Source organism: Mastigoproctus giganteus, chromosome 2 (assembly GCF_048544385.1).
Source record: "Mastigoproctus giganteus isolate SK-2022 chromosome 2, ASM4854438v1, whole genome shotgun sequence".
NCBI lineage: Eukaryota > Metazoa > Arthropoda > Arachnida > Uropygi > Thelyphonidae > Mastigoproctus > Mastigoproctus giganteus.
This window is the reverse complement of record NC_143576.1, coordinates 271,808,901-271,836,467: the sequence shown is the minus strand read 5'-3', so window position 1 is coordinate 271,836,467 and position 27,567 is coordinate 271,808,901. Positions and strand designations below refer to the sequence as shown.

At 41.3% G+C, this 27,567-nt stretch overlaps 1 protein-coding gene across 1 annotated transcript in view; it reads right to left on the bottom strand.

The window, feature by feature from the left end:
• Positions 1-27,567, bottom strand: part of LOC150090473 (immunomodulatory peroxidase-like) — a 400,214-nt gene that overhangs the window by 221,611 nt on the left and 151,036 nt on the right. Inside the window, exon 2 of the mRNA XM_090390327.1 lies at positions 26,766-26,971. Within this exon, the coding sequence (XP_090246453.1) occupies positions 26,766-26,971 (206 nt within the window). The remainder of the gene's footprint in view (positions 1-26,765; positions 26,972-27,567) is intronic.

The window sequence follows — 27,567 nt, the reverse complement described above, 5'->3', positions numbered from 1 at the left end:
AACAACTGCACCTGTGCTAGCACACTACGGCAAAACAATGGGTGTTGGGTCACACAAGATTATGCCCAAGAGGAAGGAAGAGAAGAGAAAGAAGATGGAACATGGAAGAGTGGGGAAAAGGAAGTAAAGAAGAAATGGACAATGCCGTATCCTGATAGAACAGTACCGTCCAGACTCCAGCCTTCCCACTCTTGGACAGGATTAAGCCCTGCAGGAGCTGGGGTACTACATCACATCCCCCACTCTTGGACAGGATTAAGCCCTGTGAGAGTTTTTTTTTTTTTTTTTTAGGAAAGAAAACAATGCTAAAGTGTGGCCTGGTGATTCCCGGGGGGGATCTTCCCCGGGGAATTGCCCGGCAACACAGAGTTTACCAATAAGACTGACAGGCCTAGTCCGCGTCCTCATAAGTTTATAAATAGAAAGTAGATCCTGGCTGCCTCCACGTGGCTAGGGACGGGAGTGGGGGGCTGGGACACAATTCTGCCCACAGCCCCTTACTGCTAAATGCCAGGTGCCGGCTAACACACAACGCAAACACAACACTACTGCACACCTAACTCAAAATTTCATCTATTAGATGCAAATTTTTTTTTTTTTTTTTCTTCAAAATTCAAAAATTTAAAATTTAAATTTTTTTTTTTTTTTTCTTCCCAAAATTCAAATTTGAACCGACTTTGTTTCTTTTTTTTTTTTTTTTTTCAGTGGCAATTGGCGAAAAAGCCTAACAAACGGCGGATATAGGGGACACCCTGGAAGCCGCCATTAACTTACAAATACACTTTGTCACTTGTCTCTCTCTCTCTCTCTCTCTCTCAGAAAGGGTAGATAGTGAACTCGTCCAGTGTGGACGCACGTTTTCCGCGCTCCTGGGTTTCCTCTCTGAATATGTGTTTACAGTGCCTGTTAGTTAATGAAAAGTGTACTAATTAGAAGAATTACTACAGTGGATCTCAGGGTGAGAAACTTTTGCTCTTTTACTGGGAACTTTGCAGGTTATTTGCGTTTTCTATCTGTATCCTTTGTTGCCAGACCGTACTGGTCACCATGCGGCTGACAGCAGGGCTATAGAGAGGCACCAATTACACTGTGGTTGCCACGCAAATACCCTGCACTTGACTTGGGAGGCTCGTGTGACAATGGAATGTATACCCCCTTGTGTGACAAGAATGTGTAGCATTCCCCTCCGGCGCAGGACTTAGTGAGTAAACACATCTACTGTATTCCTTCAGTTGTGACCTTGACTGGCGCATTTCACTAATTGCGAATGTCCATCTTGCAAAGTAAACAAAATCTTCTGCGATTCTCTAAAAGACTATAGTTGTGAAATCCTGAAAAATTGTATTGCCCTTTTTTTTTTTTTTTTTCTCTGGAATTTTTGCGCTGAACTAAAACCATGTCAGATTCCGACGTTGAATATATGAACAGAGACCGCGCAGACGCTGGCTGACGCACTAGAAATGCTAATCTCCTTCATGAGAACGATGAAGCTATGAGAGAACTAAAGAGGCAAAAAAGCACGCGGAAAGCTAGAAGGACAAGACATAGATCTGGCACAGAGTCCCCCCCTGTAAGGGATATACCTGGGGACCCAGGTAGGGATACATCCAGCGGATCGGATACAGATAACACTGATGACAAGGAAGAACCACTACAGGGGACCCCAATTGACCAATTCCTAAAACTGCGCGACATCCTTGAGAAATATATGGCCAAGAAGACCAACAGAATCACTGCTGTCACTCGCACAGGCATTATTAGAATATGGTCGAAAATGGAGGGCATTGTATACCATCTGCATACAGATAACGAGAAAATGTCGGCCAAATTAGACCTACTCACACAAGAACGGGAAAACAAAATGCTACAACGCCCCCGTTCTTTTACCGAGGCGTTGAGGAATGGCACTTCATCGCTCAACGAAGAGGTCCCTGTGCAAAAAAATACTATCAGGAAATCTGACAAAAGAACAGCTAAATCGCATGTTATCCTGGTGAAACCCACACAGGATACGCAACTAACAACTAGCGACGCAGTTAAGGATGTCTTAACCAGCAACCTCAAGGAGCACATGAAAACCCTAAAGATCAAAAGCATAAGAAAAACCAGGATGCCTGGTGTTATCATTGAAACGGATACTAGGGAGGAGGCACAAACTATACTAAAGAGTTCAGAAATCTCCAACATAGGATTGAAGGCAGAAACGCCAAAACGAAAAGGACCTTCCATTATCCTCTTCGGTCTGGACAAGAGTACTACTCCTCAAGAGCTAAAGGAGGAAACATACTACAAAAACCTTAGCGCGCATACAGCAGAGGACGACGTTGATGCTGACATTATACCAAAACATATCACGAAGTTTTAGTCAGCTGCTACAGTAAACTGGGTAGTCGAACTTTCCCCCAGAGCGTGGAAGGTTATTAGCCAACATGAGAGAATCTACATCGGATGGGGAAGCCACCGATTCAAGGAGTACGTTCCGGTTCCCAAATGTTTCAGGTGTCTGCAATTTGGGCACACATCGCACACCTGCAACCAACGGGTCGCAACGTGTGGTCACTGTACCCAGCAGGGACATGAGTTCAAAGACTGCCCTAAAAGGGAGGAACCAGCAGCTTGTGCAAACTGCAAACGGTCTAAAATACCCCACCTGCACTCCGTCAGGGATGCAAACTGCCCTGTATATATAAAATTTAAGGGAATATACCAAGACAGAACCAATTATGGATAGACGGTCCACCCAACCACCAACACAGAAGAAGCTGAATTTCTTGCAGATAAATGCACAGCATGCCAGAGCAGTGGTTGAACAAATTAAATTAAAAACAGAGGAAGAAAATATTGACATAATTATGCTCCAGGAGCCTTATGCCTACAAGGGTAAGGTCACAGGTTATCCAGCTTCATACAAAATCATTCAAGGTACTACAGATGCACCACGGGCCGCAATCCTAGTCAGTAACACTGAAATCTCTGTAACTAAAGTAGCTCCACTTTGTACATCCTTTAGTGCCTGTGCTCAAGTTCTTACTGCCATGGGATCCTTACATCTGCTCTCACTCTATAGCAGACCTGGTGAAGACATCTCAATTGCGATCGCCATAATACAAACAGCACTTGACCTTCTCCCAGGGGGTAAGCTACTCATAGCCATGGACGCGAATTGTCGCTCTCCCCTGTGGCATAGTCAAACACCTGATCGTACGGTCACTCGAAATGGGGAGGAACTTGAAAACTTCATCCTTGCCTCCAGACTACAAGTACTCAACCAGCCTGGAAATCTCCCCACATACAGTAGCACCCTCTGGGAAAGTACCATCGACATCACCCTGACCACGCCGACTATTTCTGGAAAGTTCAGCAAGTGGAAGGTTAATGAAGCATGGACCACTTCTGATCACAGAGCAATCACCTATTCTCTTGGCCGCTCCGTGGATCGTATTCCCCCAATACCAAGGGATGTAGTGCGATTCTGCACAAAGAAAGCTGACTGGCCACGCTTTCAAGCCGAACTTGTAAGAAGACTTCATGAAGATTCTTCACAACTGAATCACATCACCTCTGAGGACTGTGCAGTTTCCCTCTCCAAGACCATCAAAGAGGCCTGTGCTATGGCAATCCCCAAGAGAAGGCCCTTCAAAAACGCAGTCCCTTGGTGGAATGCTGAACTACAAGATATGAGGAAGAGAGTCCACCAAGCTCGTAAAACTTTTCAGAGAGCCCGTGCTCACCTCCCACCCTTAGAGGTCGAAGCCGCAAAAGACAGTTACCGATTCTTAAGGAACAGTTACACTACCATGATTAGACGCTGCAAAAAAGCCTCATGGCAGAATCTGGTCTCGATCACAGGAAATGATAACCCCTGGGGAGTTGTCTATCGTATCGTTGTGAACAAACTCCCTAGAGGTGAAGTCCTCAGTACAACTGTAAAACCTGATGGTTCTTCCACCTTCACGTGGGAAGACTCTGTCCATAACATGCTAAATGCCCTCTTTCCAACAGATGATGCACAGCTAACTGAAGAGCAACTACAGATTGTTACCGCTAACGATTCTTATACAACAGAAAATACTGAAGAACCATTTACAAATGACGATCTAAAAGCTGCACTGGACAAAACTAAAGAAAATAAAACTCCTGGCAATGACCTCCTGGAGGTGGATGTTATCAAGAAATTTGCAACCTACTTCCCTAACACCATGCTCGCCACTTTCAACAGATGCCTAATGGAAGGCCACTTTCCTGCTATCTGGAAGGAGGCATGCCTTAAACTCATCTTGAAGAACCCAGACAAACCACCTGAAGAGCCAAAATCTTACAGGCCAATTGCTCTCTTGCCAGTCCTAGGCAAACTTCTGGAAAGGCTTCTCCTCAGCAGGTTGTCAAAATGCTACTCTAAAGAAAACCTCATTTCTCCACTTCAGTACGGTTTCAAAGCTGGTTGCAGCACTGAAGATGCTCTTCTTAAATTAATATCTACTGTTTCAAGCACTCAAGGCAAGTATGTGCTAGCCATCACAGTTGACTTTGCTGGAGCGTTTGATCGGCTGTGGTGGCCAAGTATTCTCAGAAGACTCCGACAAGCCAAAGCACCGCTCAACCTTTATAGCTGTGTCAAGGAGTACCTGAGACACCGCACTGTCCATGTTAGTACCAGGTACGAGTCTGTCACTAGCCAGGTCTCCCGAGGCTGTCCCCAGGGCTCGGTCCTGGGGCCCTTCTTTTGGTCCATCGTCCTGGACGAGTTCCTTGGGATGGACTTGGGGATGACTCAACGCCTTGCGTTTGCTGACGATTTGGTTTTGGTGGTGCATGGTGACACAAGAGCTGATTTAGAGGAGAGAGCAAATTGTGCACTAACTAAGCTCCAGGATTGGACAGCCATTCACCGACTAAAGATCTCGGGAGAGAAAACCAAATCTATACTGCTCAAGGGAACGCTTCAACTACGAAGACCACCGGTTATCAAAATTGACAACACCTCCATAAAATTATACCCAGAAATCAAGTATTTAGGAATCGTCTTAGATATGAAGCTAAATTTCCATGCTCACTTGAAATATATGTCACAGAAAATAAAAAAATACTCGGCCATGATCATCCGTATAAGCCGTGCAGACTGGGGCCTTAAGCGCCGGGTTCTGGCCCTCATCTATAATGCCATATTTGTGCCAATAGCTTGCTATGGAGCCTCAGTATGGTGTACTAGGGCCTCCCTCGACCGAAATCGCCGTAAACTAGACTCCATACAGCGTTCTATGCTCCTTGCCGTAACAAGGGCGTGCCGTACAGTAAGCACCCCAGCTCTGCAGGTGCTAGCTGGATGTATACCCCTACACCTAGAGGTAATAAGAAGAGGATTATATCAACGATTGAAGAAGAGTATTCCCACCGAAACAGCAGGCATCACTCTTAACCTTGATAACAACCCCAAACAGGAAAGGAAGAGAATCTCCGAAATTATGTACAGGACCTGGCAAGAGACATGGGACACCACCAACAAAGGATTGATAACCAAAAAGTTCATTCCCTCTGTGAACCTCATCAGTCCAAAGCCTCCTCCCTGGTACTCACCAGGCCTCCATACTACATTTCTATTGACAGGCCACGGATCCTTTAAAGCGAAGCTAACATCCCTAGGCATAGAAGAAGATCCGCTGTGTCACTGCGGGGATGAAGAAACGTGGGATCACGTGATGTATGATTGCCATGAATATGATGAGTTCCGGCTAAGGTTTGCCACTAAAATGCAAGAAAATCCCCGGAATTGTGAGCACCTGATTATAATGGACGAGCAGCGCTATGTCGCCTTTACAGAGTTTGCGCAGTCTGTCTTCACTGCTAGACGGGTTCGGCACCCAAACACCACCCATTGAAGATCAAAGTAAGAAACTTCCTGGATATGACAGTCCTCTCAGGAAAAAAAAAAAAAAAAAAAAAAAAAACACTCCTTTTTTCCTTCGTCCCAGGAGTGACAGAACCTACACCAGCACAGCTCAGCTGCTGCCTTTAGGCCTCCCTAGCCACGCTCCCTTACGTGGTCCTTTGCCTCCACTCCCTGGCGGGAGGGGGAGTTCATCCCTGGTGTCCTCCCCCCTCGCCACCCCTCTTTTTCACTCTGGTGGGGCATGGGCCTGCTCCACTGACTTGGGGGTCATCTTCCCTATGGACCCCGTATCTCAGTCTTTTCCCCCCAGTCTTCAGTCTCCCTCCCCTTCTCTAACTTACAACTAGTGTCTGAATCAACTCCAAATTGTTTGAGCCCTACATCCAAAAACTTAACAACATCAAATCGCCCAACTAGTACTCCGTTTGTTTTGGCTGACCCCTATCTATAGCGTGTTTTTTTTTTTTTTTTTTTTTAGGTCCTTGCCACTGAAATCTCAGGAAATTAGGTGGCAGGACCTGCCAGAGTAAATAACTAAGTAGTGTACCTGGTCTGCCTCCACGGGGCGGAGTGGGGCAACGTTGGGTCCCATTAGGGGCCCAGCGGCTAAATGACCAGATGAACAACGGTACACGACACTACACAAATACAAAATCCATATACTTTTAAACCTCTGGCATTGACAGTGTTCTGTTTCACACCCACAATGTATAGCACGCGGAGATGGGGGGAACCCCTGGTGCCGTTTGACACTAAACACACTCTACTACTCTCTCTCTCTCTCTCTCTCTCTCTCTCTCTCTCTCTCTCTCTCTCTCAGGGGAACTCAGAAATTCTTCTTTTTTTTTTTTTGTCTGGTGCAGCAAAGGCCTCAGACTTCCTTGCATCATTTGGCTAATGATGTAATAATAATAATAATAATGATATAATAATAATAATGATAATGTGTCTTCAGAGCGATGAAGCTCTGGAGTGCCCTTCGACGATAATTATAGGTTCCGCGTTCCTTTTAATTTTCTTTGGAAGAGTTAATTTTATATTTTATTTTTATAACTTTTATTATAATAACAAATTGCAATTATATTATTTTTAGTATTACTTAATTTATTTGCTTATGGTCATTTAATTATATTAAAGATTATCATTACAAAGTAAGCGAGCAGGCTTCGTCGCGCTCAGTTTCAACGTGTGGCGATTGGGTTCAACATTTCTGCGAGAACTTAAGGAAACGTCAAACAACACAAAATGTTACTTTATAAATTTCACTGTTTCACTCTAGCACTGTTTTACTTGAAGTTTCACCAGTATGTTGGCTGATGAAGGGACACGTGTTTCTCATGCTCTTGATTTATCACTAATATCTTTGGATACAGTGTAGGTAAAATTGCAAGATCCACGGGTTCTCCGTTATTCAAGCTTTGCGATGTTAAGAAAATTTCCGGGCTCCATCGCTTGTTTCGAGCGTTTTCTTTGTGCGTCTCAGTCTGTGGAACTGGACACACTGCCGTAGACACGACACTAGACAGTGCAGCGGAACGTGTTCCTCTTTTGCAGCGTTCAACCCGTGCACCGACGAACGGTTTCACAAGAAAATCCGAAACGTATACCGAACAACTTAAGGAGGAATAATCGGACTTATAAATGCGATTTGTACATATGAACGTATACATACCTTGGTGTACTGTCTGCCTCAGGACTGTGTATATACTCATAGATATACATCTGGATATATCTATAGCGTGCTTTAATGCCTCGTTTTTAAGTTAATTTCATGTTATCTTATCTTTTTTGGTATACTGTACATGTTTTTATTTTACCCCATAACCTTGTCAAGCCCCTGTGGCCTCCTGGCTGTGCTGTGGCGGGCAAATACTGTATCTTTACTGTACAATAAATAATTCTTCTCCTTCTTCTTCTTCTACTCGGCAAGGAATCACAGGGTTTATGGTGACTTACCTCGTTTTACTCGTCTCTAACAGTTCTATCCAACTGTGACAGCGTCTGTCTCGTTTATCTGAAATTCCCATTTTTTTTTTTTCAATTATTGCCCATAAACGTATTCTGTCAAGCTGTAATGAAAGATGTCGAACTCTGAGACGGACTCAGCTGATTCCACACTCCTTGACTCCATTAACATCCCTACATGCAAACATGAATATGACACCATGGAAAATAAACTTTATGGAAAAGAACTTCATCACTCTTGCCAAACTACTGACTAATAGGATAGATTCCTCCAACGTGCAAAAAAATCAACTCGGCATCAATTATCCACCCTAGAGAGCTACATAATCGACGTTATACGTCGACTCTTTTACCGACCTCGTCTGCCTTAGAGACATGTTCCCGACAAATATTATTGAACATTTCAACCTGCTGCAGATTGGCCCCAAAATACTATTGGATGACAAGAAATACGGGAAGAATATCTTGGAAGATTTGCATCGAAGCCTTTGCCTACAGTGATTCGTGTCACTGCGTTTACCAATCCATCACAAGCTTTCTACGGACGCATACATTCAGGAACTTCTGTACTTGGATACTTTTTAATAGAGTATAACTGAATTCATATTGCAAACTTAATTTTCTTTGTATAGATGTTGAAACCCAAGATATCTCCCTCATATTAATCTATATATATATACAAATATATATATTTGTATATATATATTGTATATATATATATGTATTTATATTTGTATTTGTATATATATATTGTATATATATATATATATATATATATATATATATATATATATATATTTGTATATATATATATATATATATATATATATAATTTGTATATATATATATGTATTTAAATTATACCAAAACCAATCAAGTGCATTTTCAACCACTGTTAATTGTCCTTTTAATGTATATTTATTTACTTACTATCAGTTTATTAACGCAAGGTTCATCCCCTGTACAGCAAGTGGGCTAGGAGGGTGTAATTGGAGGCAAATTGCTGCTATGTATAAAGGGGTGGTTGAGGGGGTGAAGACAGAGAGTTGCAATCAATGGACACTGCTCATCGTGGACTAATGTTATTAGTGGAGTCCCTCAGGGTTCAGTGTTAGGTCCATTATTGTTTTCTGTATTTATAAATGATATTGATGATGGTATATCAAGCTTAATGTCCAAGTTTGCAGACGATACGAAGTTTGGCAGGGTTGTTAAGGACACAAATGACAGTACTCTGCTGCAACAAGATCGTTGAGCAGATGGGCTGAGAGGTGGCAAATGAAGTTTAACATTGATTAATGTAAAGTACTACACATGGGAAACAGCAACCCCAGAGCAACGTATCAACTCTGCGGTACTACACTGACAGTGGTGGAGAATGAAAAGGACATGGTGGTAATTGTGCAGGCAGATATGAAGTTCTCTGAGCAGTGCAGACGGGCCGCAAGGATAGCTCATGGAGTATTGTCAATGATATACAGGAATTTTTCTAGCAAGGATAAGGAGGTGATTATTCTCTTGTATAAGGCAATGGTCTGGCCACACCTTGAGTACTGTCTGCAGGCCTCATTTCAAGAAGGATGTACAGCTGCTGGAACGAGTACAGAGAAGGGCAACAAGATTAGTGAATGGAACAAAGGGGTGCTCTTACGAAGAAAGGCTTAAGTTTTGCAAATTACAGTGTCTGGAGACTAGTCACCAGCGAGGTGATCTGATAGAGGTGTATAAAGCCTTGAATGGTTTGAGCATGCTCAATGATGATGGGATTCTTCCTCTTGCTCAGAATAATCACCTGAGAGGGCATAAATTCAAATTGAGGAAAGACAGATGTAGGATAGACGTGCGGAAATTTGCCTTTTGTCAGCGGGTAGTTGGTTGGTGGAATAGACTTCCATCACTTGTTGTGGAAGTTGATAGACTAAATAAATTTAAAGCTCAGCTGGACAGGTATTTCGAACGAACAGAGGGGTGAAGTGGAAGTGGTTTTTTTTTTTTTTTTTTTTTTTTTTTGGCTGATGCTGCATAAGCTTGCTTTCTTGGATCAAATGCCTCTACTAATGCTAATGCTAATAATGTTAATTTACTTAATTGTATTCACTTTGAAATAAGAGATCTTGATAATTGAAGAGTTAAATACATAGGCTGACTTCTTTATCAGCAACTAACATAACAGATTTAATTATTTATATTATTACATTATTGCATTTAATTGTTCATATCATCAATATATATATTTCACATATATATGAAATTTATATATGTATTATATATTCTATATGTAATAAATATATATATTTCTAATTATGTTTTTGTAAAATTAAATATGTATTTATAATTCTATGTACACTCTTCTAGCCAAGTGGCTGTGCAGGGGGTAAAATCAAACTTAATAATAATAATAATAATACCAGTTCATCGAAAGTGTACCGTACTACAAGTACGAACCCCAGGCAGTACTAGAGGCCCCAACTAACAAGCTGTAGTGGGACCGCGCCATAAAAACGGATAAGACCATCCCGCACAACAGACAGGACATAACCCTTGTGAACAAGATGGGAAAGGCTACCTACCGGATTGGCATAGCGGTGCCCAACACTAGCAATGTCCAGAAAACCCACGAGGAAAAAATTAGGAAGTACACGAACCTGAGACATGAAGTCAAGGAGATGTGGCATATGCAAGAAGTATTGACAATCCTGATCATTGTGTCAACGGTATGGTGCCAAAGACCCTATATAGCAGCCTAGCAGAAATAGGTCTCCCAGAGAATACCTACAGGGAACTCCAGAAGGTCGCAATCCTGAACACCTGTAGGATAGTCAGAGATTTCCTCGACCAACAGTAACACCAGACATTACAACCACCCTGTGTACTTGGTAGCAGTCCCCGTCACGAAGTGTAATCCTCCAATCAGAGAGAAATAAATGTAAGAGAACAATAATAATAATAATAATAAAACCAAGAAAACCAAGGACGTGCAAGAAATGAGAGGGTGGGAAATTCGGGAAGAGGAAGTAAAACAGTCGATCAATAACTCGCACAACTGGCGAACTCCAGGAACAGATAACGTTCACAACTACTGGTACAAGAAGCTCACTTGCACACTCAAGCACTTGGCAGAGCAGTTCACCGGAATGAAAAGGCGCCGAGAGACAATCCCGAAGTTTCTCACTCAAGGAATCACATATCTGAAGTCTAAAGACGAATATACAAGAAACCCGGCGAAATATAGGCCAATCACCTGCCTCCCAACAATGTACATGATCCTGACCAGCTGCATAACGAGGATATCAGTCCACTTGGAGAGCCAGAGGCAGAACAGCAGAAAGGATGCAAGCGGCTGAGCAAAGGTTGCAAGGAGCAATTGACCATAGATGCCGCGGTTATGGAGCAAGTCTACAAGAAGCGCCGCAACATTCACACAGCCTACATGGATTAGAGCAAGGCCTTCGACTCCGTGCCTCATAGCTGGCTAATAGAGGCGATGAATATCTATAAAGTCAATCCGATAGTGACAAACTTCCTAGGAGAAACGATGGCGAAATGGAGTACCATCATTAAGGTCAAAAAAATCACAACCAGGCCAATCCCCATCAAGAGAGGAATCTTTCAGGGAGATGCCCTGAGCCCTTTGTGGTCCTGTCTAGCACTCAACCCGCTATCCACCATGCTGAACAGTAGCAAGTACGGATTTAACCTCAAAGAAGGAAGGAAAAACCTGTACACCATCACCAACCTGATGTACATGGATGACGCTAAGCGGAAACCGAGAAGTACCTCCAGCAACTACTCCAGATCACCGAAGAATTCAGCAATCATATTAGGATGGAATTTGACCTAGACAAATCCAAGACCCACGAATTGCACCAGGGAAAATTAGCCAACCGAAACTACCAGCTGCAGACTTTACCAGTCTGCAGCTGGTAGCTCTTTTTGTCTTCATGCAATCGTATATTTTGTATATTACTACTGTATATATTTTGTACATTATTGTATATTTAATCCTGTAAATGTCTCGGGTCGAGCACGCATGTACTCTTGTTTATTGTATCCTCGCATGTACCCTCGCACCTTAGTCTGTAAATATTCACACCCTTCTGGCACAGAGCCATCCCAGGGTGACCCAAGGTTTTTTGGGAAATAAACTGATTTTAATAATAAAAATAATAATAATAATAATAAAGAGATCGAGGCCATGGCAGAGGAAGAGGCCTACAAATACTTGGGGAATATGTAGGCTCAGCAGTTACAGCACAAAGAAATTAAGGCCTGCCTGACCGAAAACTACTATCAGAGACTCAGAAGCCTGCTGAAAGTAAAGCTGAACGTAGGGAACACAGTTAAAGCCATAAACACCTATGCAGTCCCAGTGGTAGCATACTTCTTCGGGGTCATAGATTGGACTAACACCGAGCTGGAGGTTATCATGAGAAAGACAAGGACAATGATGACAATGCCGCCAATACCACCCGAAATCAGCAGTGGAGAGACTGACAATCGGCCGGAAAGAAGGAGGAAGGGGTCTGATAGACCTCATTGAGTAACAGAAGACAACGATTGCTAATCTGAAGGATTACTTCCAGAAACGCACAGCAGCACTCCACCAGGCGATAAGGAATAAGGCCATAAGGAAGAGACAAGCGCTATACCCCACTCAACCTAAGCGAGGAGTCCCCTCCCAACCAGGAGGCACAAACGAAGCTAGGAAAATGGACACAGAAGACACTCCATGGCAGACACTACAATGATGTCCATCAAGAACACATAGAAAAAATCGCTTCCAATGCATGGCTCACGAGCGGGACGCTCTTCTCCGAGACTGAGGGATTCATGCTGGCTATCCAAGTCCAGGTAATAAACACTAGGAACTACAGAAAATATATCGCGGAGGAGCCCGGAGTTTTCGATGACACATGTGGACGATACCACGTGGCCTCAGCAACGATCCAACACATCACCGCGGGATGCAAGGTGATCACCCAGACTAGATACACTCATAAACACGACTACGTAGCCAGGATAATACATCAGAAGCTAGAGGGGAAATACCTGTTAACTAAAGAAAATGTGCCACACTACAAGTACGAACCCCCGGCAGTACTAACGACCCCAACCCACAAGCTCTATTGGGCCTGCGCCGTAATAAAAATAAGAACATCCCGCACAACAGGCCGGACATAACCCTTGTGGACAAGTTGGAAAAGGCTACCTGTCTGATTGATACAGTGGTGCCTAACACCAGCAATAGCCAGAAAACCCACGTGGAAAAAAAATAGGCAGTACACGAACCTGAGATTTTTTTTTTTTTTTTTTTTTTTGATTTATTGAGTAAAGCGGCCCCAAGCCAAAAATAATCCGGAAAATCCGCCATACATATAGAAATAGTATAGCACAGTATACAATTATTTACAATACAAATTTCACATTCACATCACAAATCAACTGTACTGTGCAATGGACATTCCCTCAGCTACAGCACAACAACCTTGAAAGTAGGCTACAACAGAAACCGACGAAGATACACTGTTCGCAGATGAGCACAAGCATCACAACCTAGACACTGATCATCACAACGAGTTGGGCAAGTAGGCTACAACAGAAACCGATGAAGAGACACTTTCAAAGTGAGCACAAGCATCACATCCTAGAGATTGTTCGTCGTCAGTATTCTCCAAAAGACAAAGAGTTCAACGAACAGACATCTACCGGCAGCCAGAGAGCTCAACAGAAGTTACTCATATTAACCAGAAAACTAAGCTGGAAGAAGGTGTTATTGCAGTTTCAAACCCAAGAAAAACAACTAAAAGGCTTCTTGCCAACTGCGTTGGCAGGAGCAGAAGTGGACATCCCCCACTTCTGCTGGGGTACCAACAACAGAGTACCAACATCCTGTCCACCTTTACAAAGAATTTTCTCTATTCCTATATAAAAAAATAGCATACCGTTCCATGTAAAGAAGAGGGTACAGTCGATCAATTCATCCGTTATTCAACCTTAACTGTTCAAATTGCAAACGTATATTCCTTCTCACGAAAACTGGATTTGCAAAGTTTTTTAAAGGCAATGAAATATTTCCTTGCTTTTTGGTCTTTCACTTTTCTTCTACTACTATGGACAAGCATAGAAACGCAGTTCCTGTTACATGATCAGGTGTAGTCCCCTGATGAAATACCTGATCATATATCAATATTTATTTATATGATCAAGCATATTTGCCCTACCTATATTATTATTATTATCTGTTTATTTCCATAAGGAAACTACCCCGGAACGGCAAAGTGCCAGGAGGGTGCTAAGTTCATATCAGGGTACGAGATACTACGTGCAGTGGGTTACATATACTGAATACGTAGTCTCGTCCCGAAATATTATATACACATTTTATGTTTAATATTTACAGTATTTATGCATTAATGATTCCGTACAAACATTATACAACTCATATATTTACAATTCACTAATAATTCCATTTATAACTTACATAACTGATAGAGAAGGTATATTTCTCCAGTCAACAGATTACCAAATTATTATTGTTCTTAAGGCAGAAAGTTTTACTTTTACTCACAATTCTTTGGTACTTTGCAGCCAATTCATATTTCGGTAAATCTGTACGAATTCTGGAAGATCTCTTTCCGGTATGTTGCATCCTCACACAGTTTTTCGGCATCTATCTGTAGTGAGTTAAATATTCTCGCTGCATTTGATGGGAAGAATCTTTGCAGGCTACTAAGATTGTTCTGGACTGGACGCAGTGGATTATTTACTTCTCCGCAACGTCTAGCAGTGGCACGCGGTTGACTAGAATATTATCCAGGGCTGGAGCATCTACTCTGTCTGTCAGCATTTGTGCGAGGTAGGGATTTTTCTAAATATGTTTCACCCCATATCTGATGACAGCTATACCACTTTCATTTTATTTTCATTTTATTATTATTCTGATGTACTAATTTTACTTTACAGTTCTTCCACTTTCTATTGGCTTGCCAATTCGGCCCGTGATTTTCTTAATTCATCGTAACTTTTAATATATTAACGTTCTTTCACTTTTCACAAATGTACTTCACTTGGGTAACGTAGAATAGGAATAGGAGCACGTATGCTTGCATGTATACCAGTGCTAGAAGTATAGTGAATACATTTGATGAATTTGAAGTGTTGGTCAAGACATCAAAGGCGGATATTGTTGGGATAGCAGAGACGTGGTGTCACACTGATATAAGGAATGCCGAACTGGAATTTGGGGAGTACAATGTGTACAGAAAGGATAGACAGGATAGGAAGGGAGGTGGTGTTATGCTGTTAATTAAGAAAAGCATAAAATCAAAAGAAGTGCATCCAGTTGATATAGATGAACAGTGCACTGTTGAGTCAGTTTGTTGTGACATAAGCACTGCGAAAGCAAAAATAAGAGTAGGAGTGTGCTATAGGCCTAATGACTTGAAAGAGTACAATGAACAATTTTACAGGGAAATAGAGTGGGCCAGTAAATCAGAGAGTCTTATAATGGGGGTTTTTAACTTCCGAAATATTGAATGGAAGTTGTGGGTTGGGCACTCACACACTAGTCAGATTTTGTGGATTTATTGGATGATTGTTTTCTGTGTTCGAGAGGCAACCAGAGAAAGTAACACTCTTGATCTGGTTATCAGCAGTGATCATTCGTGTATTAAGAATGTGCAGATGAAGGAAACACTAGGTGGCAGTGATCACAGTGTACTGATGTGGGATTTACTTAAAGATTTAATTACCATCAGGGATAAAGGAAAGGGTTTTTGCTTCCGTAGAGCTGAGTAAAATGGTCTCAGAAAGTTTTAAATTCTGTACAGTGGGATCAACTGACGATGTAATCAACAGTAAATTCTAAGTGGGAAGCATTCAAGGAATTAATCGTGGATGCTACTAAAAGTTTCGTACCTATTAAGAAATATTGTTCAAGGCTTAGGCCTAAATTGTTGTCAAATGAACTAATGAGACTCGTAACAGAGAAGAAAAATACATGGGATGCATATAATTTATCAAGCGACTCAGAAGCCTATGGCAGATATAAGTTAATCTGTAATCAGGTCACAAAGGAGTTTCGGCAGGCGAAAGCAGATTACGAGAAATCCTTGGCAAAAGATGCTAAGAAAAACAGCAAGGATTTCTTTACTTATATAAACTCTAAAAGGAAGGGGATGAATCCGATTGGTCCACTTGACATCGATGGTTCGACTGTTGATGATCCTGCTCAGATAGCAAACAAACTGAATGAGTATTTTGCATCTACATTCACACAGGAGGAATTATTAAGGTTTCAAAATGGCAGAAGGTTATCAAATTGTAGCAGGATACTTAATGATTTTATAATAACTGAGAGCAAAGTGGAACAGAAATTGTTCAAGATAAACATAAGAAAAGCACCTGGGGTGGATGGGATCTATCCAGTTATATTAAAGGAGGCGGCAAAGCAACTAAGCAAACCCTTAGCCATAATTATGAGAGCATCCTTGGACTCAGGGGAGGTCCGCACGTACTGGAGATGTGCAAATGTATCCCCAATTCACAAAGGGGGAACTGGGGAAAGACAATTGTAGAATAGATGTGCAAAAAGTTTGCCTTTAGCCAGCGGGTGGTTAATTGCTGGAACAATCTTCCATCTGTCGTTGTGGAAGTTGATAGGTTGAATAAATTTAAGGAGGAACTGGACAGGCATTTGGAGGCAATGGTGTGATTTTTTTTGGCTGATGCTGCATAAGCTCATACACTTGCTTTCTTGCATCACATGCCACCACTACTACTGCTACTACTTCTTTTTCTATTTTCCACACCCTTCTAGTTACTGGCACATATTATTCTATTTATGTTATTCAATGCATTTGCAATTCAGTTTATTGCATATGCTTCACCCCTGAACATATGCTCCCTTCACCTGGTGAAGCATATGCAATTCAATTTATTGCATACGCTTCACCCCTGAACAGCCTTCAGCCTATATACATGTGTACATTATAACTTAGACAGCAGATATAGAAGTCGTAGGTGAATTATGAATAATACAAAATAATGCAACAAATAACATCTAATGCGAACAAACAAAGCACATACACATATATATACAGTACAGTGACAGAGCAAAAGGTAGAGACATACAAATGCATACATATCGTAATATATACAACTAACACACATATATATCCAAAACAATAATAATAATTTAAAACAAATTAATTCTTCAGCAAAGTAGAATTCAACGAAGATTCCATCCCGAAGGAGACAATCAGGAAGCTTCTGCAGTTGTATGTGGTGGTACATGTCCTGTATCTTCTCATATCTGTACGTTTTCTCATCACAGAACTCGTAGGGATCAATCTTCAGAGTGTTGTACGTTTGGAGTATGTTAGACGGAAAACATCTTCTAAGCGTTGTTAAATTCTGTAATAAGCGTCTTAGGAGAATCCACGCATCATTGCAAAGTACGCGGGAAACCCACAACAAGATTGTGGACATTTGGGGCGTCAAGACGATCAGTGAGGAGTTGGCACAGGTTGCGCAGATTTCCTGCAATGGGCAACGGATTCCAAGGGGTGCAACAAAGTTTAGCATACATGATTGATATCGAGATGGTGAAAGGGTGGCCATTAACACAGTTCAACCACCTTAAAATCGAGTACTCGATAGCCATGAATTTTTTGATGTTAGTGAGGGAAGCAAAGGACCAGATCGTCGAGGCATACATGGGAATCGGAACAAGATATGTTTGTATGTAATGGGTGGTAGGTTTGTGGTTGTTTATTCCAGTAAAATCCTGTCTTATCGCCCACACTGCTGACACAGTTTTTGCCTTGGTGTTGGCGAAGTACTGTTGGAGGGTCAGGCCTTCGTCCCAGGTAAGCCCTAGATCAGTGTGATGCGAGACCGTTTGGTTCCTAACACCACTGATGTAGCTGTCTATGTTCATCTTCTTCTTCAGATTGGTGAAAGACATTTGAGCTGACTTAGTCGGGTTTATGAGTAGGCCAATATTCTCAAGATAATTATCCAGTTCTTGTATTAGGTCAGTGGCATGGGCGTTGATTGCGTCAGATTTGTCACCGTGTTTCGACGAGAAGAAGAGTTTTATACCATCTGCGTAAGTGCTGCAATCAGGATGCGTAGAGAGGAAGGGGTCCAAAGCGGCGGCACAAAATAGTGCAGAAAGGAGTCCTTGGAGGACTCCTTTACTGATACCTACACAGGAGTCCTTGTGGGGCTCCTGTGTAGATGACGTAGTTTGACTGGAAGGTTCTATGTTCAACTCTCAAATGCCTTTGTTTGAGGATGGAAGCGATTACTTTTAATAAGCCTCCCTGTATTCTGAAATGCCTTTCAAGTATTGTCATAAAGGAACTGATTGAGACATTATCGAAAGCATCTTTAATGTTTAAAAATACTACATCAATCTGTTCTTTGGCGTTCAGAATCGTTTGGATCCGAAATAGGGTGTCCATTAAATTCGTCACAGTCAATCTCTTTGGAATCACAGTGTGTAAATATAGATTTTTCTCTTTTCTGGAGAAAATGCATGACAAGAACTGGCAGCAGAGTCTTCTCGAACAATTTTAATAAATTGCAACTTATAAAGATGGGACGAAACTCCTTCTTGTCTTTCGGATGTTTGACTTTAGGCATGGGTTTTACAATGTAATGTTTCCGTATTTCAGGGATAACTCCAATGTGTAGGGTTTCTCTAAATATGTGTAGCGAGACCTCGATGATGAATGGACTGCTTACTTTCATGATGAAGAGGGGGGAACCAGCGGCGCGTTATCCTATGGGCAAAAAGGGCAATTGCCTGGTGCCCCATCAACGGGAGGCCCAAATTCCCCAAATCAATATTCTATAAACTGATTTTTCTAGTAAAAAAAATCGGGAATTAAATTTTGGTCCCATATCTGGGGACCCAAGATTGCAAAATGGTTGTCAGATGGACTAATGAGACATGTGGCAGAGAAGAAAAATGCATGGGATACATACAAATTAATGGGTGACATGGAAGCCTATGATAGATATAAGTTGGTCTGTAACCAAGTCACAAAGGAGATTAGGCAGGCAAAGGCAGACTACGAAAAATCCTTGGCAAAGGATGCAAAGAAAAACAGAAAGGAGTTCTTTACATACTTGAACTCGAGAAGGAAAGGGATGAATCAGATTGGTCCACTGGATATTGATGGTTCAACAGTTGAGGATCCTGCTCAGGTGGCTAACAATCTAAACAAGTATTTTGCATCTACATTCACGCATGAGGAGTTATTCAGGACGGAGAATGATGTAGGTAAAGTAAACATTGGCAGTGAGCTGGATGATTTTGTAATAACTGAGAGGAAAGTGGAGGAGAGATTTTTGAGGAGAAACATAAAAAAGGCACCTGGGGTGGATGGGATCTATCCAGTTATATTAAAGGAGGCAGCAAAGGAAGTATGCAAACCCCTAGCCATAATTATGAGAGCTTCTTTGGACTCAGGGGAGGTACCCACAGACTGGAGATGTGCAAATGTTACCCCAATTCACAAAGGAGGATCAAAGGCTGACACAAGTAATTATAGACCTGTTAGTTTAACTTCTGTTCCAGGTAAATTAATGGAGGCACTGGTTAAAGAAGCACTCCAGGATCATCTAGACAAGAATTCAGTTATAGCTCAGACGCAGCATGGTTTTGTTAAGGGCAGGTCTTGCCTGACCAATTTGATTGGATACTATGATGTAGTCACAAAAGAACTGGATGTAGGGAATAACTTTGATATTATATATTTGGATCTTAGAAAGGCTTTTGATACTGTTGCACATGGAAGACTGCTGCACAAATTGGAGCAGTGTGGCATTGGAGGCAAATTGCTGCTATGGATAAGGGGATGGTTGAGTGGCAGAAGACAGAGAGTGGTAATCAATGGACACTGCTCAACGTGGACTAATGTTATTAGTGGAGTTCCTCAAGGTTCAGTGTTGGGTCCATTGTTGTTTTCGGTGTTTATGAATGATATTGATGATGGGATATCAAGTTTAATGTCTTAGTTTGCAGATGATACAAAGGTTGGCAGGGTCGTTAAGGACACTACTGACGCTATGCTGCTGCAACAGGATCTGGAAAGGTTGAACAGATGGGCTGACAGGTGGCAAATGAAGTTTAACATTGACAAATGTAAAGTACTACATATGGGTAACAGTAACCCCAGAGCAATGTATCAACTCTGCGGTACTACACTGACAGTGGTGGAGAATGAAAAGGACCCTGGGGGTAATTGTGCAGGCAGATATGAAGTTCTCTGAGCAGTGCAGACGAGCTGCAAGAGTAGCTCATGGTGTCTTGTCAATGATATACAGGAATTTTTCTAGCAGGGATAAGGAGGTGATTATTCCCTTGTATAAGGCAATGGTTAGGCCACATCTTGAGTACTGTATACAGGTCTGGAGGCCTCATTTCAAGAAGGATGTAGAGCTGCTGGAACGGGTATAGAGAAGGGCAACAAGATTAGTAAATGGAACAAAGGGTTGCTCTTACGAAGAAAGGCTTAAGTTTTGCAAATTACAGAGTCTGGAGACTACGCACCGGCGAGGTGATCTGATAGAGGTGTATAAGGGTTTGAATGGTTTGAGCATGCTCAATGCCAATGGGATTCTTCATCTTTCTCAGAATAATCACCTCAGAGGGCATAAATTCAAATTGAGGAAGGACGGATGTCGGATAGATGTGCGGAAATTTGCCTTTGGCCAGCGGGTGGTTGGTTGGTGGAACCGACTTCCATCACTTGTTGTTGAAGTTGATAGCCTAAATAAGTTTAAGGCTCAGCTGGACAGGTATTTTGAACGAACAGAGGGGTGAAGTGGAAGTGGTTTTTTTTTTTTTTTTTTTGGCTGATGCTGAATAAGCTTGCTTTCTTGCATCAAATGCCTCTACTAATGCTAATGCTAGGGTGTCCATTAAATTCGTCACAGTCAATCTCTTTGGAATCACAGTGTGTAAATATAGATTTTTCTCTTTTCTGGAGAAAATGCATGACAAGAACTGGCAGTAGAGTCTTCTCGAACAATTTTAATAAATTGCAACTTATAAAGATGGGACGAAACTCCTTCTTGTCTTTCGGATGTTTGACTTTAGGCATGGGTTTTACAATGTAATGTTTCCGTATTTCAGGGATAACTCCAATGTGTAGGGTTTCCCTAAATATGTGTAGCGAAATCTCGATGATGAATGGACTGCTTACTTTCATGATGAAGAGGGGGAACCAGCGGCGCGTTATCCTACGGGCAAAAAGGGCAATTGCCTGGTGCCCCATCAACGGGGGGCCCAAATTCCCCAAATCAATATTCTATAAACTGATTTTTCTAGTAAAAAAAATTGGGGAATTAAATTTCGGTTCCATATCTGGGGACCCAAGATTGCAGGTGCGACGCCGGCAACATATGAAATATAAACAACTTATTTAATAAATAAAGAGAAAATTCGAGGTAGGTATTAATACTAGTATTTTGTTTGTTTTGTTCTTAAAATATTTATTTTATATTTTATACTAATTCTAACGCATGATTTGGCGCACGCTCTTTTCCCCCATAATGTACAATTAATTTAAACAAATTTTCTTTCATTTTATTTTCTGTAATTGGGGTAGATTACTGGATTTCTATTTCACATTGTTCATTCAAATATTATTTTACTTAATTATGGAAAACGATTAGATGAATAAAGTAAAAAATAATAAATTATACAATATACGAATATAAAAAATTTTTATATAATTTTATAATTACTTTTATTAAAAATAATATTTTAGGGCGATGAAATGAACGTATGAATCTGGATTTCAAAAAAGAAAAAAGCAGAAAATTAGAGAGGCACAATTAAAAAAGAAACAAACATCATTACAGGAGATAGGCCGCCGTAGCCTAGTGGTCAGGCGCGCGGGTGCATAAGAACACGTGCCTTGAATGACCGGGGTTCAAGCCCGTGAATACGGTGCTGTTTCTTGTATTCTATCTATCTTGTGAACTCCTCTGACCGTTTGGTCCTCCCGGAGTATAAACAGAAAAAAATCATTTATTTTGTAGCAATAAAAAATCGAGAAGATGACAGAAGAAAATAGGATAGAAAATGAACCTTCCAACTCACAATATCAGCCGGCGTTATTATTGATCAAACTGAAAACAATACCAACAACGCAACTGTTTACAATATCAATGATAATAATACGAATAATATCAAACATACACTAAAGATATTGCTTTATGGTCAAACACAAATGATTTTATTGAGTTTTGCCTTGGCGAAAAACCGCAAAATTTTGAAAACATTAAAAATTCAAATCGAAATTTTAATTGTGATGGAAAAATCATTACTAGAAAATTAAACGAATCCCATTCCTATTTAAGTAGAGCTAATGGTACCACAGAAAAAAAAGAGAGTGGTTAATATTTTCAGAAACCACAAAATCTGTGTACTGTTTTATTTGCAAATTGTTTTCAGTTATATCAAAAAATGTATTAGTTACTGGATGTAATGATTGCAAACATATTGTTGATATTTTAAAAAGGCACGATGAGTCTAAAGAACATAACGAAAATATGTGTGGGTACGTAAAGCGCTTGAAAAGTGTAGGAAGAATTGATTTAGAGTTGATAAAAGCTTATGAAAAACAAACAAATTACTGGCGTGAGGTTCTAAAAAGAGTTGTTGCGACTGTGAAACTGTTAGTTTCATTAGGGTTGGGATTTCGAGGGCATCATAGTAGTAGTGCAGGAAATTTTATGAGTTGATTAGAATACTTGGCTAATTTTGATATGTTTTTGAAAACCCACTTAGAAACTTATGGTAAATGTGATAAAGGAGAGCGAAGATTAGGAGCCATTGTAAAACTGCATTTTATGTCCCTTGTGCGGCTCATAGCCTAAATTCAGTGGGGAATTCTGCTGCAGAAGATTGTCCATAAGCACTCCACTTCTTCGATTTTCTCTTCTTCCACAAAGAGATTGGATATTTCAACGAGAGCGACTGCAAAAGGAAATGTAACAATAAAAGAAATTTGTTCTACAAGATGGTCCTCAAGAGAAGATGCAATTTTAGCTGTTAAGATGAATTTTCGGCCATAAAAGAATCTTTATTTAAAATTTTTGAAGATTGTAATGAAAAACCTGTAATAAAATTAGAAGCAAAAAAGCTATGTGAAAACTTTGAAGATTTTGAAACAACGCTTTTACTTTCCATATGGAATGCAATTCTACAAAGACTGAAAAGTCTTCAAAATAAAAATTCTGATTTACACAATACCATAAATCCTTTAAAATCGTTTTCTTTGTACATATCAGAAGACATTCGAAACCACAATGAATTTTTTGATACTATAGAGTCAGAATGTTTTGCATTAACAAACAATACAAATTATTGAGTCAGACAAAGGGAGAAAACGGAAAAGAAAATTACATTTTGATGAGAAAAGGGGTGGAGATGAGGATGTGCAATTGGCAGGCAAACAACGATTAATATTATTATTCTAATTCCCGTTTAATTAATCTAGTTTATTATTTAATGCAATTAAAGTACTTAAATACTAATTCCAGGTGGTAGATGACTCTCATCAACCGGTGAAGTACCACCACTTTGCTTATTGGAGGCTTGAAGTGGTGAAACCCATGTTTAGTCTCTAAAGCAAAGTTTCTGGCATCCCCCTCTCCCCATACTTCTCCGTCAACCCATGCACGGTACTAAAAGGTTTTGATACCTTTCGTGTTTGGGGTTTTTCATAAAAAAAAAAAAAAATTGAGTTCATTTATGACTTTTTTCTTGTGGATTATACTCAATCTACATGTAAAAGTTCTTTATAAATATCTGTTTTATTTTTAATAAAATCTCATCTACAATTATTCTTATTTAGCTCTTTGCATGGGTAAGAGTATACTGGAGGCGTGGGATTCCCCCCCCCCCCGAAGAAAAATTCAACACTATACATGGGGTCCCCGAATTCAAATTTGCCCGGGGCCCCATGAAGCCATAACGCGCCGCTGGGGGGAACATATCGGGGCCAGAAGTGGATTTATTTGGGAGACTATTTAATGCCTGAATTACATTTTCTTTGGTTATGGTGATTTCTGTTAGTGGAGGTCTGATATCAAGATTGGATCCGGATGGAGTCATGTTATTCATGTAATTTACCAGTCAACTGGTATTGTTTGGTGCGAGAGAGTTATACTTTAAATTAGGATCTGGAGAGATTCCGAAGGTACTGTTCGCCCATTCCCTAAATAAGGTTTCGTCCATGGGGAAGCTGGTATTCTTGTTGTTATTGTTTCTTTTAGACTGTTTAAGCTTTTTAGAAATTGCAAAGTTGTACTCTTGGCGTTTGTGCTTTAAGAAACAGGCTCGTTTTTTTTGTAAGCGATGTAGTCTTCAGCGGTTCTGGTTTTCTGCCATTTTCTGTAAGCCTTTTGTTTTCTTACAAACACAACCTTCATTTTGTTGTTAAACCACCAGTTAGATCGATGTGAGATCCGAATCTCCTTAGACGCACCAACACTTTGTGTAACTTTCACATCCATTTATGCACACTTTTTTCAATATATTAATGCAAAGTTATATATACTCCTTTAATGCTGCTTTGCGCCTTTAGGTGCATCTATCAACAGAATATCTCTTCATCATATGTAACTTCTTAAACATTGCCTTTAAGAGGTTACATTTAATATTCATTTATATGTATAATGACTGTATATATAGACTGTATAATATATATATTTGACGATTAAATGCGCCAGGAGTAATACATATAATATATACACGTTATCCTTTCACATTCACCCCTGGCTTGTAGCAGTGAAGGGGGTTACATGCGGCAATATGCTTTCGGTGTACAATAGAATTCTTCTCTCAGGATTAAAGTTTATTTCAGAGGAGAGATAATGTTTAGGATAAGGCACCACCGATGGTCTCCCACATCTGCGCCATCTTTGGTCTTATGAAGTATACAGGACTCTGTAAATGCCAGAATCGTGTGTGGTACGCTGTAAATGTATAGTATTGTGTTGGGTTCTGTTGTTTCTTTAGCCCTTTGTCGCAGGGGCCCTTAATAACACCGCTACGTTGCCGCCGCCACCACTGGGAGGTGAGCCAGGCAGTCAATCGATCTCTGGCTAGTCTTCGCCACGGTTGCCTCAGCTTCTTGACGCAGTCCAAGTCAGAAAAAAAAAAAAAAGTGAGAGTAAGGGAGTAGTGTACAAAAAAGAAGGGAAGCAAAGTGGGAAGTAGGGGTGACGAGGAAATATGGCGTCCTCCTGAAGAAGGAGATAGGGAGGGAGAGGAGGGTTGGATCCCCCTAGGCTGAGAGGTCCACTCAGACCCAGGGAAAGTAGAAAGCATGCACGACAAGGAAGCCCTGCAAAGTGGAGCATCAGAACGGCATCCCACACCTGAGAGACAGGTACCAGCAGCACCTGACCCACCAAGTGCACCCATACAGGTGCACTTTTGGCAATCGACTGGCGACCAGCGAAAATTGTCCTGAAGTTAAGGGTTTGTATTAATACCCTGAAGCTTTGAGGGTTTGCAATTTCATGTAGGAGGATAGTCAATTGGTCCAGAATCCATTTGAGTAATTTCTGCTACCGTTTAATCCAGTAGATACTAGAGGAGTTAGCGTGTAATATGACTTTGGGAAGTTGTAGCTCAGCACATGTTTATCCACTTCAATGGTTCTCAAAATTAGGAAGGCCGCCTATGCATAGTGCGCCTTTGTTGGAATACCGATTGCGCAAACTCAGTAAGTGCGCAATAGTGGTGTTCTAGAAGTAGGAAATGCTCTTGGTTTCGTGAGTTTTTCTGTGTTTTAGTTATGAATCCGATGCAATATTCATCCTTATTCAGGGCATATATACATAACGTAGTCCCAATTTTCATGGTCTCCACAAGTGCAGAGAGGGTTTTGCTGAATTCCAAGGGTTGTCAACTTGTGATTAAACGGACCATGCCCCGTTAACAGAACTGTAACTTGTAGCGGAGTAGAAAACCAGGAGGAGGCTTTGGGCCAGGAAATGTCGCATTAAGAAAAACGTTTCTGGTGATAGCACCGTTCCTGCCAAATGGCTTGCAGTCTTTCCACTACGCGTATTCTTTCCTTCTTCAGATCATTTGCCATGTCTAATTGAATTCCAAGATTGGCTTTCCCCATTGACCACTTCAAGATACAGAGGCATGAAGCGGGCCAAGACTTGGAGAGCCGGGGTACTAACGACAGGCTGTAGTGACTGTAAGTAGCAGAACCCTTTGGATAGAGTCACGCTTTGTCTTTGTTTTGCACCAAGGTAGCTTTTGTACACCAAACTGCTGCACCGTGGCTGATAATTGGCAAAAATATAACTTTGTAGATGAGGGCCAAAAAGCCCTTCGTTTGAGACTCCAGTCCGTGGGACGTATTCTAGTTATCATAGCCATGTATTTTCCGATCTTTGAAGACACATAAACGAAGTGGGGATAAAAAGTAAGCTTCATGTCAATTACCAGGCCTAAGTATTTGATTTCTGAAGACAGTTTGATTGGGGTATTCGCAATCTTAATGGTTGGAGGTCGTCTCCGCTGAAGGGATCCTTTTAGCAGTACGGGTTTAGCCTTCTCTCCAGATATTAAAAGCCTGTGGGTGGTGGACCAACATTGGAACTTTCTGAGTGCTTGGTTAGTCCTGGTTTGAAGTTCTCAGTAGAATCCAAAAACGGGACGCCTTTATCTTAGGAGAACTTCAAAGGATGTCCACACCATCAGTGATCAGTTTAAAAGAAATCGTTCTTTTTAAAGATACAGTAATGGGAAAGCGTACAAACCCGTGCTTTTAGAATAATTATCCCCATACCCTCCTTGGTCATGGAAGCTGGGGGAGATAGAGGGGTATCTGGCAGAAAGTAACGGAAAAGGCACACCTACCTGATCTCGCTAAGTACATCTCGTGCATCTTCTTAGATCTGATCCTGTGTCCCGCTAAGACGAACGCGTGGTCCATGTCGTAGTCCGAGATAGGCGGCAGCCACTCGTAGTTGTTCCGCTGCAGGATCGCGTACCTGGGGGTGATGTCGTTCTGGCAGATGCTTATGGCACATGACGCGAGCAGCATGGCGACCGACAGTAGAAACCTGCACGAGAAAAGAAACACCCGTGAATAATGGCATTTCCTACTTTCTCTCGTTCTTTATAGAAATCAAGAAACATGAGATGGCGGGAGGGAGGGAAGGGGGAGGGCTGTTTCTCCACTGAAAACTGCTAGGCAAAAATGCGTCGCTTTGTGCCACAATTGTGCTATGCACGGAGTGGTTAGTGCGCGTGGTTTATGTGTAAATTGTGGGTGCTTGACCCTGCCCATCACTATTGCCACCGATATCCATTTAGCACCTCTTCTTACTATCTGAGGTGATCAGCAGGGGTCGAGCCCTGCTAGTTCAACCCAAGCGTTTTTTCCAAACTTTCGCTCACCTGCCAGCATTGAGCCGGGGGAGGACAGAAGTAAACGGAAAATCGGCACCTTTATTGGTCACGCGTTGTAGTTTAACTCATTTACAGTGCGCGAGACAGAATCATTCCGAAGTTAAAGCGAACGTAAAACCCACGAGTTTACTAAGAAAGAAAGAAACTTAAAGCCTCCAATGATAATTGCATTCTTCCACTCGCTGAGAATGGACGCATGAGGGGAGCCACATAAATTGAATCTGGGAAAGGATGGTTGCGGGTCAGA